Source organism: Debaryomyces fabryi (genome assembly GCF_001447935.2).
Source record: "Debaryomyces fabryi strain CBS 789 chromosome Unknown contig00055, whole genome shotgun sequence".
NCBI classification, from domain to species: domain Eukaryota; kingdom Fungi; phylum Ascomycota; class Pichiomycetes; order Serinales; family Debaryomycetaceae; genus Debaryomyces; species Debaryomyces fabryi.
The window spans coordinates 50,327-65,463 of NW_015385481.1; the positions used below are offsets into that span (position 1 = coordinate 50,327).

General features: G+C 37.0%; 8 protein-coding genes across 8 annotated transcripts; 3 read left to right on the top strand and 5 right to left on the bottom strand.

The window, feature by feature from the left end:
• Positions 1 to 44: 44 nt before the first annotated feature.
• On the bottom strand, positions 45 to 1,634 carry AC631_02878 (uncharacterized protein; the record flags this gene model as incomplete). The annotated part of the gene is made up of 1 exon (XM_015611708.1): positions 45 to 1,634. The coding sequence occupies one exon, from the start codon at positions 1,632 to 1,634 to the stop codon at positions 45 to 47; it is 1,590 nt and encodes a 529-aa protein (XP_015467485.1).
• A 197-nt stretch (positions 1,635 to 1,831) lies between these two features.
• IST1 (Ist1p) lies at positions 1,832 to 2,575 on the bottom strand (the record flags this gene model as incomplete). The annotated part of the gene is made up of 1 exon (XM_015611709.1): positions 1,832 to 2,575. The coding sequence occupies one exon, from the start codon at positions 2,573 to 2,575 to the stop codon at positions 1,832 to 1,834; it is 744 nt and encodes a 247-aa protein (XP_015467486.1).
• A 199-nt stretch (positions 2,576 to 2,774) lies between these two features.
• On the bottom strand, positions 2,775 to 4,766 carry HRK1 (putative serine/threonine protein kinase; the record flags this gene model as incomplete). The annotated part of the gene is made up of 1 exon (XM_015611710.1): positions 2,775 to 4,766. One exon carries the CDS (start codon positions 4,764 to 4,766, stop codon positions 2,775 to 2,777), a length of 1,992 nt encoding a protein of 663 aa, XP_015467487.1.
• Positions 4,767 to 5,186: 420 nt separating this feature from the next.
• Positions 5,187 to 6,572, bottom strand: SOF1 (rRNA-processing protein; the record flags this gene model as incomplete). Its single annotated transcript, XM_015611711.1, has 1 exon — positions 5,187 to 6,572. One exon carries the CDS (start codon positions 6,570 to 6,572, stop codon positions 5,187 to 5,189), a length of 1,386 nt encoding a protein of 461 aa, XP_015467488.1.
• A 556-nt stretch (positions 6,573 to 7,128) lies between these two features.
• Positions 7,129 to 8,226, bottom strand: AC631_02882 (phosphatase; the record flags this gene model as incomplete). Its single annotated transcript, XM_015611712.1, has 1 exon — positions 7,129 to 8,226. One exon carries the CDS (start codon positions 8,224 to 8,226, stop codon positions 7,129 to 7,131), a length of 1,098 nt encoding a protein of 365 aa, XP_015467489.1.
• Positions 8,227 to 9,253: 1,027 nt separating this feature from the next.
• Positions 9,254 to 11,194, top strand: AC631_02883 (uncharacterized protein; the record flags this gene model as incomplete). The annotated part of the gene is made up of 1 exon (XM_015611713.1): positions 9,254 to 11,194. One exon carries the CDS (start codon positions 9,254 to 9,256, stop codon positions 11,192 to 11,194), a length of 1,941 nt encoding a protein of 646 aa, XP_015467490.1.
• Positions 11,195 to 11,457: 263 nt separating this feature from the next.
• On the top strand, positions 11,458 to 12,438 carry AC631_02884 (uncharacterized protein; the record flags this gene model as incomplete). Its single annotated transcript, XM_015611714.1, has 1 exon — positions 11,458 to 12,438. The coding sequence occupies one exon, from the start codon at positions 11,458 to 11,460 to the stop codon at positions 12,436 to 12,438; it is 981 nt and encodes a 326-aa protein (XP_015467491.1).
• Positions 12,439 to 13,965: 1,527 nt separating this feature from the next.
• Positions 13,966 to 14,853, top strand: AC631_02885 (uncharacterized protein; the record flags this gene model as incomplete). Its single annotated transcript, XM_015611715.1, has 1 exon — positions 13,966 to 14,853. One exon carries the CDS (start codon positions 13,966 to 13,968, stop codon positions 14,851 to 14,853), a length of 888 nt encoding a protein of 295 aa, XP_015467492.1.
• Positions 14,854 to 15,137: the final 284 nt, after the last annotated feature.

The following is a 15,137-nucleotide window of genomic DNA, read 5'->3' on the forward strand; positions in this document are numbered from 1 at the left end:
TTTTAGTGAAGTGTTATCTAGCTATACAATAAAAATACAATTTCTCAACTCCATAATCTAATACAATTGTCCACTCCTCCACTTATAAACAAGCACCTAATTTTGGACTCTATTGATTTCATTAATTCGTTGCGTCTCTCTTCCTCTGTTTTAGCTTTGCCTCCATCCTCAGTTTTTGAACTATAAATATTATTGTTAATTTCGAAACTTGCAAACTCTATATCATTCACAAACCCCTCATGGCCAGTCAAATTTTTCACACACTTAACTCTACCGTTTACATTCAAGCTCGCAAGATCCCAGATCTTGATTGTTTTATCATCACTCCCACTGAATACAAATCTTCCATTGGGATGTATATGTAATGATTTAACCCATGATTGGTGACCCACCAAATCTGCAATTAACCACCCCTGGGAATTATTCAATTGAGAAGGAAGAGGATGTCTATGAGGCCTGAAAACTGGGGGCGGTATAAGCCATAATTTAATACTATTATCACGGCCGCCTGATATACAATATTTATATCCTAATAAGTTTTTGTAGTTTGGATCATCTATAACCTCAGTCGATATATTTGGAAAAAGTGATTCATTTTCTTTAATATACTTGTCTATAATATAGTTCGAATGAAACGGCAAGAACTTGACACATTCAATGACATGAGTATGGCCAATTGAAAGTGACAAACCAGTTCCTGATTCCGCATGCGATAACCTGATTGATTGATCATTAGAGCAAGTAACTAAAAAGTCTCCTAGCTCTGGATTAATATCCGGTTGCTCTTGAAGAAGATTTGAATTAACGCTAATCACATCGATATCCCTAACCCAGTCACTATGACCAATGAAACTCTTAATACAATACCCATTAACCAAATCCCATACTTTTACAGTCTTATCACGAGAAACTGAATAAAGAATGTTAGGCTTCGAACTTGAAAATACTATAGACGAAATAGTATGTTCATGACCTGTTAAGGTTCTTATATGCTTAAATGTTGCACCATCCCAAATCTTAATCGATAAATCTGAGGAGCAAGTCGCAATAACATGAGTCATATTCTTAGCTTCACTAACTCTTCCTGATAAATCAACCGGCTTTTTGGACCAAGCTATAGTATTTACACCTCTTATATGTGCTTTAATGATTTTCTCTGGAATTAAAGATTCATCATTCACTAAATTCCATATAATGAGTGATCCGTCAGAACATCCCCCAAGAATTATAGGAAGAGTAGGATGAATCGATACTGATTGTATCAACTGATGTGATTGGGTTTTGAAAGTCCTTATAGATGAACTTGGTAACCAATTAATTTTATCTTTACCAATAACTGATGCTGATGCTGAAGGAACTATTTGTTGTGAATCAATAACCGTTCTCAAGTTACTTACTTCACCTTCTAAATCAATGATCTTACGTTGTAACCTTAATACTGTTGACCATTTTTTTTCTAGATAATTAGGAATAACACTGTCATCAATAGAGACTAACGGAACATCTAAGCTTTCAGAAAGCTTTTGAATTAGCTCATTATCATTTGCCTCTTCAGCTATAGGTTTTATATACTGAATAATTGCCTTATTTAGCTCCTGCTGTTGCCTGGCAGTCAATATCTGCGGTTGAAGCATAATATATGCAGCTGTGTCTGTAATTGAATCGCTTCAAAACATGAGTATTATTTATTTACTTATAAAATTTCGGATCGCACATAGATAAATAAATCATCAACTCTACGGATTATAGCACATCATAACTCTCAAATCGCTAACTATACGTAATAACAGTTCAAAAGTCTTGCAATATAAGCTACTAAATAGTATTTAAATTATTTGGGGCCTCCTTTCAATGCAGCAAAGCGGGCTTTCAACGAATCAAAGTCATTTTGGTCCGTACGAGGAGCTGATGTTGCACCCTTCTTTTTCTGCTTAACTTCTGAAACTTTCTCCAGTATAGGTTCCTCTACTCCTGGCTCAATTTTCAAAGCTTCACCGCCACTTGGTTCATCATCATCTTTGTCATCTAAATCGTCGGTCTCCCCGTCTAACGCATCCTCTTCGTCTGAAGGTTCCAAATCCTTCATTCCAGAATAAGGAGCCTGGTAAGCCTTTGCAATCTCACACAAATACAAATTGACCAAGGTTTCCGATGGTGCTTCTATCTGACATCTAGTTACGATTTTTTGGGGGACTGCACCATCCTCATTATTCATGGCGATTTTTCCAAATTCAACCCCGTACTTTAATACCAACATCTCCCGTATCGTGGTCAATTCCTTCAACTCTGTGCTGGGAGCCGAATATATTATCGAATGTACTGCTTCTTTTAATCCTGGATCACAAGTAGTTCGGGACTGATCCAATATAATAGATATTCTTGCAAGTAACAACTCACAGTACAACTCCAAGAATTCAAGCAATTCAATATATATGTCATCACGTATAATGTTCTCTACTCTAATCTTAGCACTCGATTCTTTTCCCTGGTTTAAGAGATCTGCTAATTGGCGCCTTTGCTGCTTTGTCAATGCAGTTTTCTTGTCTTGAATAAACTTAAGTTTACTAATTGCCATCTTCAATGAAGTCTTCAACTTCGTCTGATTAAGGGGTCCCGGCTGATGGGACGGCATGGTCTATATAATTGTTGTTGCTGCATTAAAACTGTATTATATTACGATTCAACTAAAAAACCTCCTTTTCATATCGATAGTGAATAAATCACGTGTTTGGTTTACGATGCAACTTAACATTATTCATTAAAACTATTTAATACTATGCATTAATTACTTCACCATTATCAGATACAAGAGTATGTTCATGAGCAGGAGTACCTTTAACCACGATTTCTTCCTCTTCCTCGTTACAAGGAACTCTATCATTGTTAGCATGGATAAACTTTTTCAAGGTACAAGACTTAATCTCTCGAACAAATTCGTCTGCCATAATTTCTTCTAAGGAAGCTCTCTTATGCGGGTCAATTTGAAGCATCTTACGTATTATAGGTCTCGATGCGTGAGGCAATAATCTCATTAATCTATAAGGGCCATGAATTTGTTTATGAGATTGTTTCTTCTTGCCATGATGGGATGACGAATCTCTGTCTTTCTCTGAATTACTTGCATTTTGTGTGGTCTCTTCATTTTCATGATCTTGGTAAGATTCGTGTTTTTCTTGCTTCATTTCATTGAATTTTGATTTCATTTCATTCTTTTTAGCTTCATATTGCTCTAACCTGTCATCAATTATGCGTAATTGGGCAACTATATCCTGAGTTTGTTCTTCTGTTAATACCTCTACGTCATCTAAATTTTTATCCTCTGGTGCATCTTTCGATGTTTCTTTAGGATCGTCTCTCATGTCATATTCGCCTGGCTTTTCTTCATTTTCCTGTGGACTTATCTCATTGAAGTCTCCTTCTGAGTTTTCCTCTAGCATTTTCCTTTTTCTGTTCAGCCTTGCAATCATATTCTTCAATTTACGTTGTTGTAATAAAAGCTTATGGCACTCGTTACTCAACTCGTAGTCATGCCAATTATCGTCTTGCATAGAGTACAATTTGAAGCTGTTATCTTTGTCTGCATTAGGTATCTTCCATGGGAATCTCTTCAATGTCATACAGCAATATATAATGGCAATGGACCACAAATCAACTGGTTGAGGATTATAAGAGTTAGGATTCTTCAAAACTTCTGGTGCCAAATAAGGGTCAGAACCAACAATTCCATGACATGGGTGAACACTATCCTTGTGGTTCCCATGCTGATCGTAAGGATATCTAAATATTACTGCACTACCAAAATCAATGATTTTCAAAATCCCATCCTTAGTTAAAACACAATTATCCAATTTCAAATCTCTGTGAGCCAATCCCAATGAGTGTATATAGCTAACACCAGTCAAAATTTGTTTTAAACAACAATTTATTTCATTTCTAGACATCTTTCCACTCATAACAACAGCAAAAAAGTCGATGGGTGCATATTCCATAATTTCAAAGTATCTATTATTTTCGTGTAGTATATCAATGGTTTTAATTATATTAGGATTTTTCAACGTAGACCCGATACAATATTCTGCCGTACATTTTCTTGTATAATCTTTCAAAGATTCCGTGTTCCTACGAGGTCTAAACTCCTTCACTGCAAATGTCTTGGAATCAGAAGGACGGATAATAAGCCGAACTGATCCACCTGCTCCACTTCCTAGTTCCTTTCCTAGCTTACCATATTTTCTAACCAAGGTAGATTCATCGTCAGTAAACGGATCTTTATTCAGAGTGCTGACGTGTGATGCATTGTTAAGCAAATGTGTCGACGTTTGGTTGATTAAGTTCGCAAGAGATGTTGATGACAAGTCCTTCGTAGTGCTATTATTTGCTCCAGCGATTGCTGGTGGAGAATGCAATTGGTTATTGTAGGTATTTTGCTCGTTTTTCTTGGATAATGAATTCTTTCTCCCTGGCTTAAAGAAACGCTTCAATTCCACCATTGAGTTCGCTTTCGTGAAACTATGATTTGGATCATCTCTTGATGCATTTGTATGCATTGGGGGCTGAGATGAAGGGGCTGCATTACCACCATGATGTTCCGATGAATTAGTTAATGTTGGTGAACTCAAAGATTCTACAGAATCGTGTTTTCCCAAGTGTATCCCCAATATCTTGCGTCCTCCCGAATGTGACTGATTCGACGTTGACGGTGACAAATCGTCTTGAGATGGGTGCTTAAAATGTGAAAATAACTTAAGCTTATGTCTATCCGGCATATTTATATCCTAATAATTCCTCTCTCTCTTAAAATATTAATTTATATCCTCTCTCCGAACGCTTATGTTACGATCTTGAATCCAACTCAGTTTTGATTGACAATAACTGATTTTGCTATCACTAGAATACTATTTGATATCGTTTATTGTATTTTTCTATGCACTTTTGCACGCTGTTCATTAAATAATCAAGTACCTTGAATTGTCTACTTCTTCAGCTACTTTCCTTATTTTCAATATCTCAATCCTATTTCAATCAGCTTCATATATATACAATCCTCTAACTAATAATGATTCACGTCGGTTTACTCTCTATACTGTATCTCTGGGAACTCCGATACACGAATTTCCCGCAATTTAATTTGACCATATTAACATCACGTGTATATATATTATACTAGATGGAATAGAATATATAAACTACTTATTATCCTTGATAGCAGTACCTCTGATATGTTTTTCTCTCTCAAAGACGAAAGGCTTAGAACCTGGTTTGGAATGTCTTCTTTCGTTGTCTTCTCTTTTCTTCAAAGCATCAAGTTCAGTTCTCTTAATCTCACCAGCCTTCTTCACAACCTTTGGAACATGACGGTGTCTGGCAATTCTCTTGATTTCTGGCATATGCTTAAATCTTTCTTTCAAAGCAGCATCATATTCGAGTTTGGATCTTTGTCTTGCTGACTTGATATTCGATCTGTCGGAAGCCACGGCTCTCCATAATCTTACATTTGCGTCATCGGAACCACTCAATATGTAACGGGCGTCAGTAGTAAATTTGACACTGAACACACGCTGCATTCTCTTGGTATGGTATACTTCTCTCAGATGACCTTCTCTGGCACGGAATATACGCAAGGTTTTATCGTAAGAACCGGTTACCAATTCCTCACCAGTAGGAGAAAAATCAACATCCATGACGGCAGCCACATGGTCTTTGTACACATTCAATGACCTGTTCAACTTTCTCATGTCCCATAAGTAGGCATTGTGATCGTCACAAGCACTTGCAAAATTAAATGCTTCCATTGGGTTCCAGGAAATAGCGTTGGTTCTTAAACTGGTGACAACTTTTTGAATAGGTGAATTTGTACGAACATCATACAACACAATAGAATTATCAGAACCAGCAGATGCAATGATATTAGTCTCAGTTCTATTGAACTTCACAGTGTTTATGTTATCGGCTCCCCACGATAAATTAGAAATATATTTGGATCTGTTCATGTCCCACAACTGAATAGATGCACCACCAGTAACAAATAAGTCCTCATTATTGTGATGGTCAATACCTTTGAATGCGTGCTCTCCCAAAAAAGTCTTGACTAATCCATTATCTTTCTTCGTATAAACCTCTGTATCAGTCTGACTAGCATCAAAGTCATTCTTGCTGACAGACCATAATTTAACTGTCTTATCGTCACCACATGACAACATATGGCTAGTATTCGGCGTGACACATAATCCACTAACCATTCCATAATGTGCTTTGAAACTTATAACTTCATCACGCAGGGTCATGTCCCAGTACTTTATAACCCCATCTCCAGAACCGGTCGCTATTTGATTAGTAGTAGAAAAATTTCTCGCTATCGAGTAGATTCCATCTCTATGACCGTCTCCCAACTGACCTACAAATGGTTGGGCAAACATTCTCTCCATCTTAGTGGCTGTTAACGCCTTGGTATATTCTCTTGCTCTTTCAAATGGATGTAATGCTGGATTTAAATTTCTAGGAAGTGAGGACTCCTGGGTGTTTCTCACAGGAACATATGTGTCCGATGATCTACTTATAGTCTTTAGCTTCATGGTATTTATGTATATTCTATAGCAAATAAATCTAGATTATTGAATCAATCATTCACCTAATAGAAAAAATTTTGAGATGAGATTATAATCATCGCGCAAATTATAAGATGATTAAATTATTTATTAATTGATACAACTAGGCATATTTATATAATCCTAAATATTCAATAATTCTGGTAGCTATAAGGGCATTTTTATTAATTCCAGTAGTCTAGTAATAATAAGAATAATAATAATAGTAATAGTAATAGTAATAGTAATAAAATACTCTAAATGATACAACAGCGAATTAAGTACTTTCAAATTAGTTTCTATCCTTCTATGACATTTGCAATTGGGAAGGTAATATAATAATAATGATGACAATAAATAAATTACTTTGACTTAGAAATAGTTGAAAGGGTGGATTCCACATAGTGGGCAGCATTTGTAGATTAATCATAAGTCCTGCTTATGTTTATTAATAGGTCCCGGAATTTCTATACTTTTATAACAAAGAACCTAAGTCAGCAATGTTAAAAGCTGCGAAATATGTAGAGGTAGCAGATATATTCTCTTACAAAGAAATATCCAATACCAAACCCACATCATCAACATTGGATTTTGATATGTCTTCCAAAAACGGTAATAAGTCAAGTAATTCATTATCATGCGTGTCACTGAACCAACTTGAGATTGGAATGGAATGTTGAGGATGGAAAATATACGAGGCAGGTGAATTGTCGATTATAATCGAATCAGTTAGAGGTCTTCCCAATTGCGATAAATTTTTAATAAAGTTGCCCTGGTAGTTATAGCACGAATCTCTGAATAACCTATGGTGCACAGAATGAAATATATCTAACTTATCCAACAATGGATCGCCGTATTTCAGTACAGAAGCTGTGAACACCACAACTTCAAACCACCTGCCCACTTTTTCCAAAAACTCGTCCACCCCGGGCCTTTTAATAACGTAGACGTGGTGAACCTGGTTGTCAATCTCAACTGGTATCACAAAGTCTGCCGTCCGTAAGTATTTGAACGACGAGTGAACTAATGTTTCATCCAAATCCAACACAAGACACTTCTTATTACCAAAGGACGCATCCTTCACACCCAACAACCATCCTGTTTCTTCGTTGTAGGACTGGCCCTCCTGAAGCTTGGTCAAATCCATAAACGACTCGGAGTCTTCGTCGTTGTCTTCGTAAACAACCTCCTCCTCTTCGATGTCTCCCGTTTCGGTCTCCCTATGTCTCGGGTCGTCGTAGTTCGGGTCATCCCGGTCTGTTATCACCTCGGGCATTACAGGTTGTTCTTGTGACTGGTTATTTGGCGTTGGATTCGACTCGTTTGTGTTGGTAATTGTGTCTGTTTCATTCACCGAATTATCATCTTCAACAAGGTCAACTTTATCTTTAGGACTGGTCGTTGTTTTGTTCCTATTTCGACCACTCACTTCCTTGTCCTCGCCCTTTATTTGGCCCCTCTCCTTGCTCTTGCTACTCGCTTCTGGGCTTCTATTTTTGTCCACACCGTTGCTGTTACTATTCCTCGGTTTACCCGTACCACCGCTTCTATTCCTACTGTTCTGCTGGTTGACTATTTTGTCGTCGCTATCATCCTTGGAATCGACTGCACAACATAATAAAGACGAAATTAGCTTATCCATTGTTATTTTTACCTCTTGCTATTATTATAAGTATCTATTCCTCGTAACTGAACGTGTAAGCTTGAGTGAAAAAAGTTTCGTAGAAAATCAATGATGCAAAGATGCAATTTATATATATAAAGCAATCCACTGAAAATAATAAACACCTAATTGTCTTGAGTGATTGACCCAATATCTTATAATGCCAACTAGATGTGTTTTTGCTTAAAGAACTATAACAAAGTTGAAGTGTTTTGTGGATGGAAGAAAATTCAGAAGAGAACCGTGCGACATTATCCGATATTTATGCGACATTTCCCCCCCGTTGCGCTATCCCTTTGTTTAAGCGCATCCCATACGACATTATGCTATTATCCTATGATTCAGATGACTCACAAGGACCAATAGAAGGTTATACCGGGCCAGTTAAGGTTTACCTGTGTATTCACAACCAAGGGTGCAGGCGGTTGATATCCTACATATTGGGGGGCGACTGGATGGTGTAATAGTGATGAGTGGTACTGTAGTGTTTCTAGTGCTGTCGTAATGCTGCAAGAGGGAAAAATGCACTCAAATGCACTTGACTCCCGGGGTGGTGGCATAAATGAGGCTACGCTACGAAGTAAGGATATAGTGTATATGTTATTTCTATACGGGCTTAGTAGGGTGGTGTAGACTGCTTGTGATGGCATAGGGTTGCATTAGTGCTTGCACGAAACATTGCGGCGTTCGTTTGGAGCATAATACGGCTAGATTGAGACCGGTAATAGGAAAGAATATGGCTCAGAAAAAGAACCGCATATAATGCAAAAATCGCTCGGAGAGTGTTTAATGTCAGATATGGTATGGAACAGAGTGTAATCGAGTATCTAGTAAGTAGATTCATCAGGATATCGTAGTCCTCTCTCGTAGTAGCTGGTGGACCTGATGTAGAAAGTTGATTATGTGCAGGAAATATGAAAAATGGCATTTTCATAAGACAAGCTAGACTTAAAATGGGTATTAAGTAGCAAAATCGAACTAGAACAGGTACGTAAAAGAAAGAATGATGGATAGAGTTACGTCATTTATATCTGATTACTTCCCCAAACTCCCCAACCATGTAATATTGGAGGTATTGAGCTATTTGCCTGCAAGCTACATAACCGAGTTCATGATGAAATGGAATAATGAAATATCAGACTTGATACTAGAGGAGTATTTTTCCAAGGAGATGCACCTAATGTTGTCCCCCACGTATTTTCCTCATAGATGTAAGTACCCAGAGCATATAAAAAGGCTAGTTGATTTTGAAAGTTTTGGAGAGATCGACGAGTTTTTGAGCGAGTTCCCCAACGTCAACCCCAAACGGTTGGTTTTCATAACGGGGGGAGATTTCCGCTCTTTGGAGCAATTATTAATAGCCTATCGTGAACGATTTATTGGTAAATCATGTGAGATTGATCTATATATTGAACGATATGAGCTTGATGATAAGGATTTGGAGTTGATCACATCATTTCCTAATGTAAGGAAATTGCAGTTCTCGCGGGCTGCAATGACAAAAGCTTTAGGGGGATTAGTGAAACATCTTCAGAAACTCCTGAATCTTCAAGAGCTTGTTTTTCTTGGGCATAAGATTATTGATTGGTCTCAAATAAAACTCCCACCTAACCTTAAGCATCTCGACATATCGTGGTATGAGCATCTCAATATTAATACCATTAGTATACCGAATTCTGTTACAGACTTATTCTGGAATAGGTCGGGCTTGGATAGTGAGAAACTAGCTAGGCAAACCTTTCCTTCTCATTTAAAGACCTTAATGCTCACATATAATAATTTAACATCTATTGATGTATCTAAATTACCAACGACGTTAGAAACGATTGATTTGCTGTACAACAGTATTAACAGATTCATTTCCACTTCATCCAATAATGCATGGCCCGCAAACTTGAAATCGATCTTATTGTCACATAATGATATGACTAATTTTGGTCTACAGATGCTTTCAGAGTTGGTTTGGCCGTTCGACTTACAAAACTTGAGGCTCGATAATAACCGATTCACGAGCTTAGATGATTTAAAATATTTACCAGACCGGTTAGAGTACTTAGATTTATCATTCACCCCACTTGCATCACTAGACATTTCATCGGGTGACTCGACGTTGCACGGCCAGTCTAGTTTCAAGTTCCCTGAATTTCTAGATACCTTGCATCTTTCCAATTGTTATCGTCTAGATTTTTCCGTATACCTGGCTACAGAAAGAATCACCTTTCCTTCCTACTTGACGTCTCTAAACCTTGACGATTGCAACATCACGGATTTGCTGGTATTCGAGTTCCCCAAGTCTATCAGAAAACTATCCATATCTGGTAACAAGATCGAGGACCTCACGTTGTACAACATGACCGTTGATGAAGGAAATGGTCCGAAACAAGTTGTAAATTGGAACCAATTGGTAAACCTAGTTGACCTAGAATTATACCTCAACAAGATACAGTCTTTGGACGCGTGGGAAGTCCCTCCTGCTTTACGAAATTTAGACATAAGACTCAATTTCATCTCACATATCTCGACAAAATCACCGCTTTTCTCATCGCACCACTCCCAATCTACAAACAATTTGCATGTGTTGAAATTAAGTGACAATAACATCAAGACAATTGCATACGATATCTCTATACCTCCCAATCTTAAAGTCCTCCTCTTGGACAGAAACCATTTGGTAGACGAATTCATATTTCCTCATAGTTTTGTCAATAGTCACTGTCTTGAAGAACTAGGCTTAAGCATGTGCGGTCTTCGTAAGCTTACACTCAAGCCGATGTCTACACCTAATAGCCAATTGAAGAAATTGGACCTTACTGATAACTATCTTCTTTACGATGTCTCAGATATTCGACAATCCATAAATGAGTTTTACGATACCTTAGAACTAGGCTTGGGTGTCAAAATATCCAAAAGAAAGTTTCGTGTCAATAGTGTACATACTTTTGTTTGATATAACCCCCATTAATTATCATATTAACTATCATATCCACACTTTCTACGCTGTACAATAATCAATATATTGCAAAAAAATGAAATTCGTTCCTTAATCAGAAATTGTGCGATCTTATAACCAGCCATCTTTTTACGCATATATTATAATATAATTAAGGACGTGTCATATGTACTTTATAGAGTTTTAAATCATCTTATATTACATTCAAATCGCTCTGAAAGTCGTTGCTAATATTGCTAATACATTACTCTGATAATAGAATGCCAAATCAGTTTGTACCTCCTGCAACTCCACCGAGGGTGTCAAAACCACATAAGCCGATGGTGATGAAAACTCCATCTTCATTTCAACCGGTAACACCAGTGAAAATTACAGAAACATTTGCTACACCATACACAGGGGGGAAAAATACACGTAGCTTTCTTAAAGGAAACACTGAAACCAAAAATAAGGGTAATTTAGTGCCATTAACACCCGAGTTCACTCCTCAGAGATCACCGCACAGATCACATAAAAGAAAAAGAAGCATAGTTGGTGCCATTTTCAAGCAGGCTACAGTGGACGACAATAATGTGGGCACACGGACTCCAACGACAGATTTGTCGGGTTTATTGATGCCTACACCCTCTACAGTTGGAACAGGGAGAAAAGTAGCACATAACCAAACGAGATCATTGAAACCACCGATGTTGAGTTTTGAAACATTGTCCAAATTAAACGATAACTTGAATTTTGAAGAGGAGGTGGATGAAGATGATGTATTTAAGGCTTCCACGCCACAACTCAAATCCGGGTTTATACAAAATACCAATTTGAAAATATCGACAAATGAGTTATTACCAGTAGACGCGTCTCCTGTAAAGAGACATCCTAGTGTACGGAAGGGGCTTCAGACCCCGAAAGGCCAAGTGATAGATGATAAAACTGTGAATCGCTGGCATGGTGAGTCGTTCAATAGTATTTTCTCGTCAGATGACGAAGATTACGAAGAAATCAAGCCCATGAAGATGGAGAATCCATTTTTATCAACCTCGGCACCTTCGAAAAAGCCTAACAGACCATCTAACCCATTCAATAGTACAAATGGTTCCGCCTCAAAGAACGGTGACGTTGATTATGCTACTCAGGTGGAATATTTCAATACTAGAACAGGAGAAAGAAAGGTAGTTAACTTACTGAGTCGTCAAAGCCAAATCAAGCCAAAACGATTAGATTTCTCTGGTGCGACCGAAAGTAACTGATTGACAGGTCAAATTTTTAATTGTATTTTAAGATATATATATGTTTAAGCAGGACTTCAATGCATAGATAATAGGAACCAAATACTTGTAAATTGTTGGGATATATTATCCTTCCATTAGTAAAAAAGTTTTTATCACTTGTTCAATTCGAATCTGTCATCCTATTTACTGCCAATTAAGCTACCGATCTAAACCATTATTTCAACAACTAGATAATACATTATTCAGTCGTTATGATCCATTTATGTATAGTAAATGAGGAGAATATTCAAGAATTCGATATTTCACGGCAGCACATAACGTTCTAGTATTCAAAACAATTAGATTAAAATAGTATATATGTTTAGGTAGTGATAGGAAGATTCATTCTACGACATAATATCTAAAATTACATAATATGGTACTATAGGCTAATAGTTTACCTTCTACTATCTTAAGTGCACTCTCTAGATCTACCAGGTTCATTTCCTATCTTGAATGATGATCGTTGTTAATTGTTATAATCGTTATTTCCTCTTTCCTCTTTGTTATCTAAAGACATATTCGCCCTATACTGTTAGTCATAACTGTTCCATTAGAACTAACAGAATAATAATATTTAGAAGAAAACACGGGCCCGTGTATATCTATTTAAAAACGGTCTTTTTAAGTATCGTTTTTCATTGCTGGAGCAATGAGTTCGGCAACTTGACACCAAGTCAAACGAGCATATTAGGAACTTCCCAAGAAGAAGTTATTTTTTGAAGGGTATCAATGATTACATCATTCATTAAAGGTTGACGAAACACATTGCGAACGCAATTAGCATCCGAGAGAGAAAATATAGCTGGCGAGCTAAAAGAGGTTACAAAACACAGAAGAGATAAGAAAAATCTCAAGAATATCTAGGTTTGTATCTTCTATCAAAAACCAAAAGATACCAACAATTTATGATAATTTTGATAATTTTTGAAGATAGACCAAGCGAAGGTGGGCTTGGGATTGGAAAACAAATATTATTTTTTTAAGGAATGTTTGAGCAGCTTTGAATTATATACATGTATATTGATAAGAACAAACGTTATTGAGGCTAGCATAAACGTAATAAGTGCACAGGTCCTTAATCCCTATCTTTGGTCACCGGTTATGAATACAAATTTACTAACCACTGCAGAAAAAAATGACCCACTAAATCCGGCACCAGATAAAGTAACTCCCACTTAAGTTGAAATCTTAGAAGAAGACCAGGTGGGTGAAACCTATATCTATGAAATAAATCAACGACAAATACATTGAAACTTCGTACCATTGAATATTGCTGCAAACATGCAGGGAATAGATTTCACGCGTAGATCTATTGTTGGACGGGTACTTCCTAAAACAGGAAGGGTTGCGATAGTAGAAATATATTCTAACTTTATCTGTAAAGATTGTCGAAGGTAGAGAATAAGCGCCTTACCTCTTTTCCGTACATTATTTAAGTAGAGGTAATTACTTTGAGATTTAAAATCTATAATTCACTTCATAGTAAGAATAAGTTTTTCTGAAATGGCAAGTTCAACTATTACTGAAGAACCATCAAAAGTAGTCTTGACTCAAATTGGCTCAAATAATGAAGATTATAAAACGCGTGAAAGGGGTATGCATAACATAGCTTTAGGGGCAGCTCATCCTTACGCTCTTCCAAGCTTTGAAGATAAATACGAAGAAAGAAAGTGGATACTTGAGCATATGGCAGGCGCATTTCGTGTTTTTGATAGAAAGGGTTATACAGAAGGCACTTCTGGACATATATCAGTGAGGGATCCTGTTGATCCAAATACGTTTTGGATTAATCCTTTAGGAATACATTTTGGTTTAATTAAAGCTTCAGACCTCGTACATGTAGATGAAGATGGAAAAATTCTTCCAGATGGGGCTCAATCAGCTATCAATGCTGCAGGATTTTCTATTCATTCAGCACTTCACAAGGCAAGATCGGATGTGAATGCTGCATGTCATACACATTCAAAGTTTGGAAAAGCTTATTCAGCTTTTGGCAAGCCTTTGGAAATGATAAACCAAGATGTGTGCACCTTTTATAAAAGTCATAGTGTTTATGAAGACTTTGGGGGAGTTGCAATAGAAGCAGAAGAAGGTAAGGCTATATCCCGAGCTATAGGAAATGGAAAAGGGGTGATTCTTACTAACCATGGGCTTCTTACAGTCGGTACAACTGTTGATCTGGCTGCTTACTTATTTACATTGATGGAAAGAAGTTGCGAAGTTCAGTTGTTAGTTGATTCTTCACCTAACAAGAAAATTCAAATTGGAGATCAAGAAGCTGCTTACACGGAGTATATGAATGGCGATCAGGAAACTTTGTATACAGAGTTTCAACCCGACTACCAAAAAGAATTGCAACTCTCAAAAGCAGACTTTCTTTTCAATGATTGAATAAATCGCTATCTTCAACCCATAGCACATATAGTCTACACTAACCGTGCCACCTTTTTTATGGGACTCCTAATAAATAAGTGTACACGAGAAGGAGCTATATTTATTTCTAGTTAATAAGAAATATTTGTTTTCTTTACGGATGTATCTCAACATTCCAAAATTTTGAAGCCCTAAGAGTGGGAAAAGGAAATACTCAAGTTTCTAACAATTTTCAATTGGAAGAAACGGCGGGCAACAATATGGAAAGTAAATATCCGTATGCAAACTTTTATTAGCTTTTA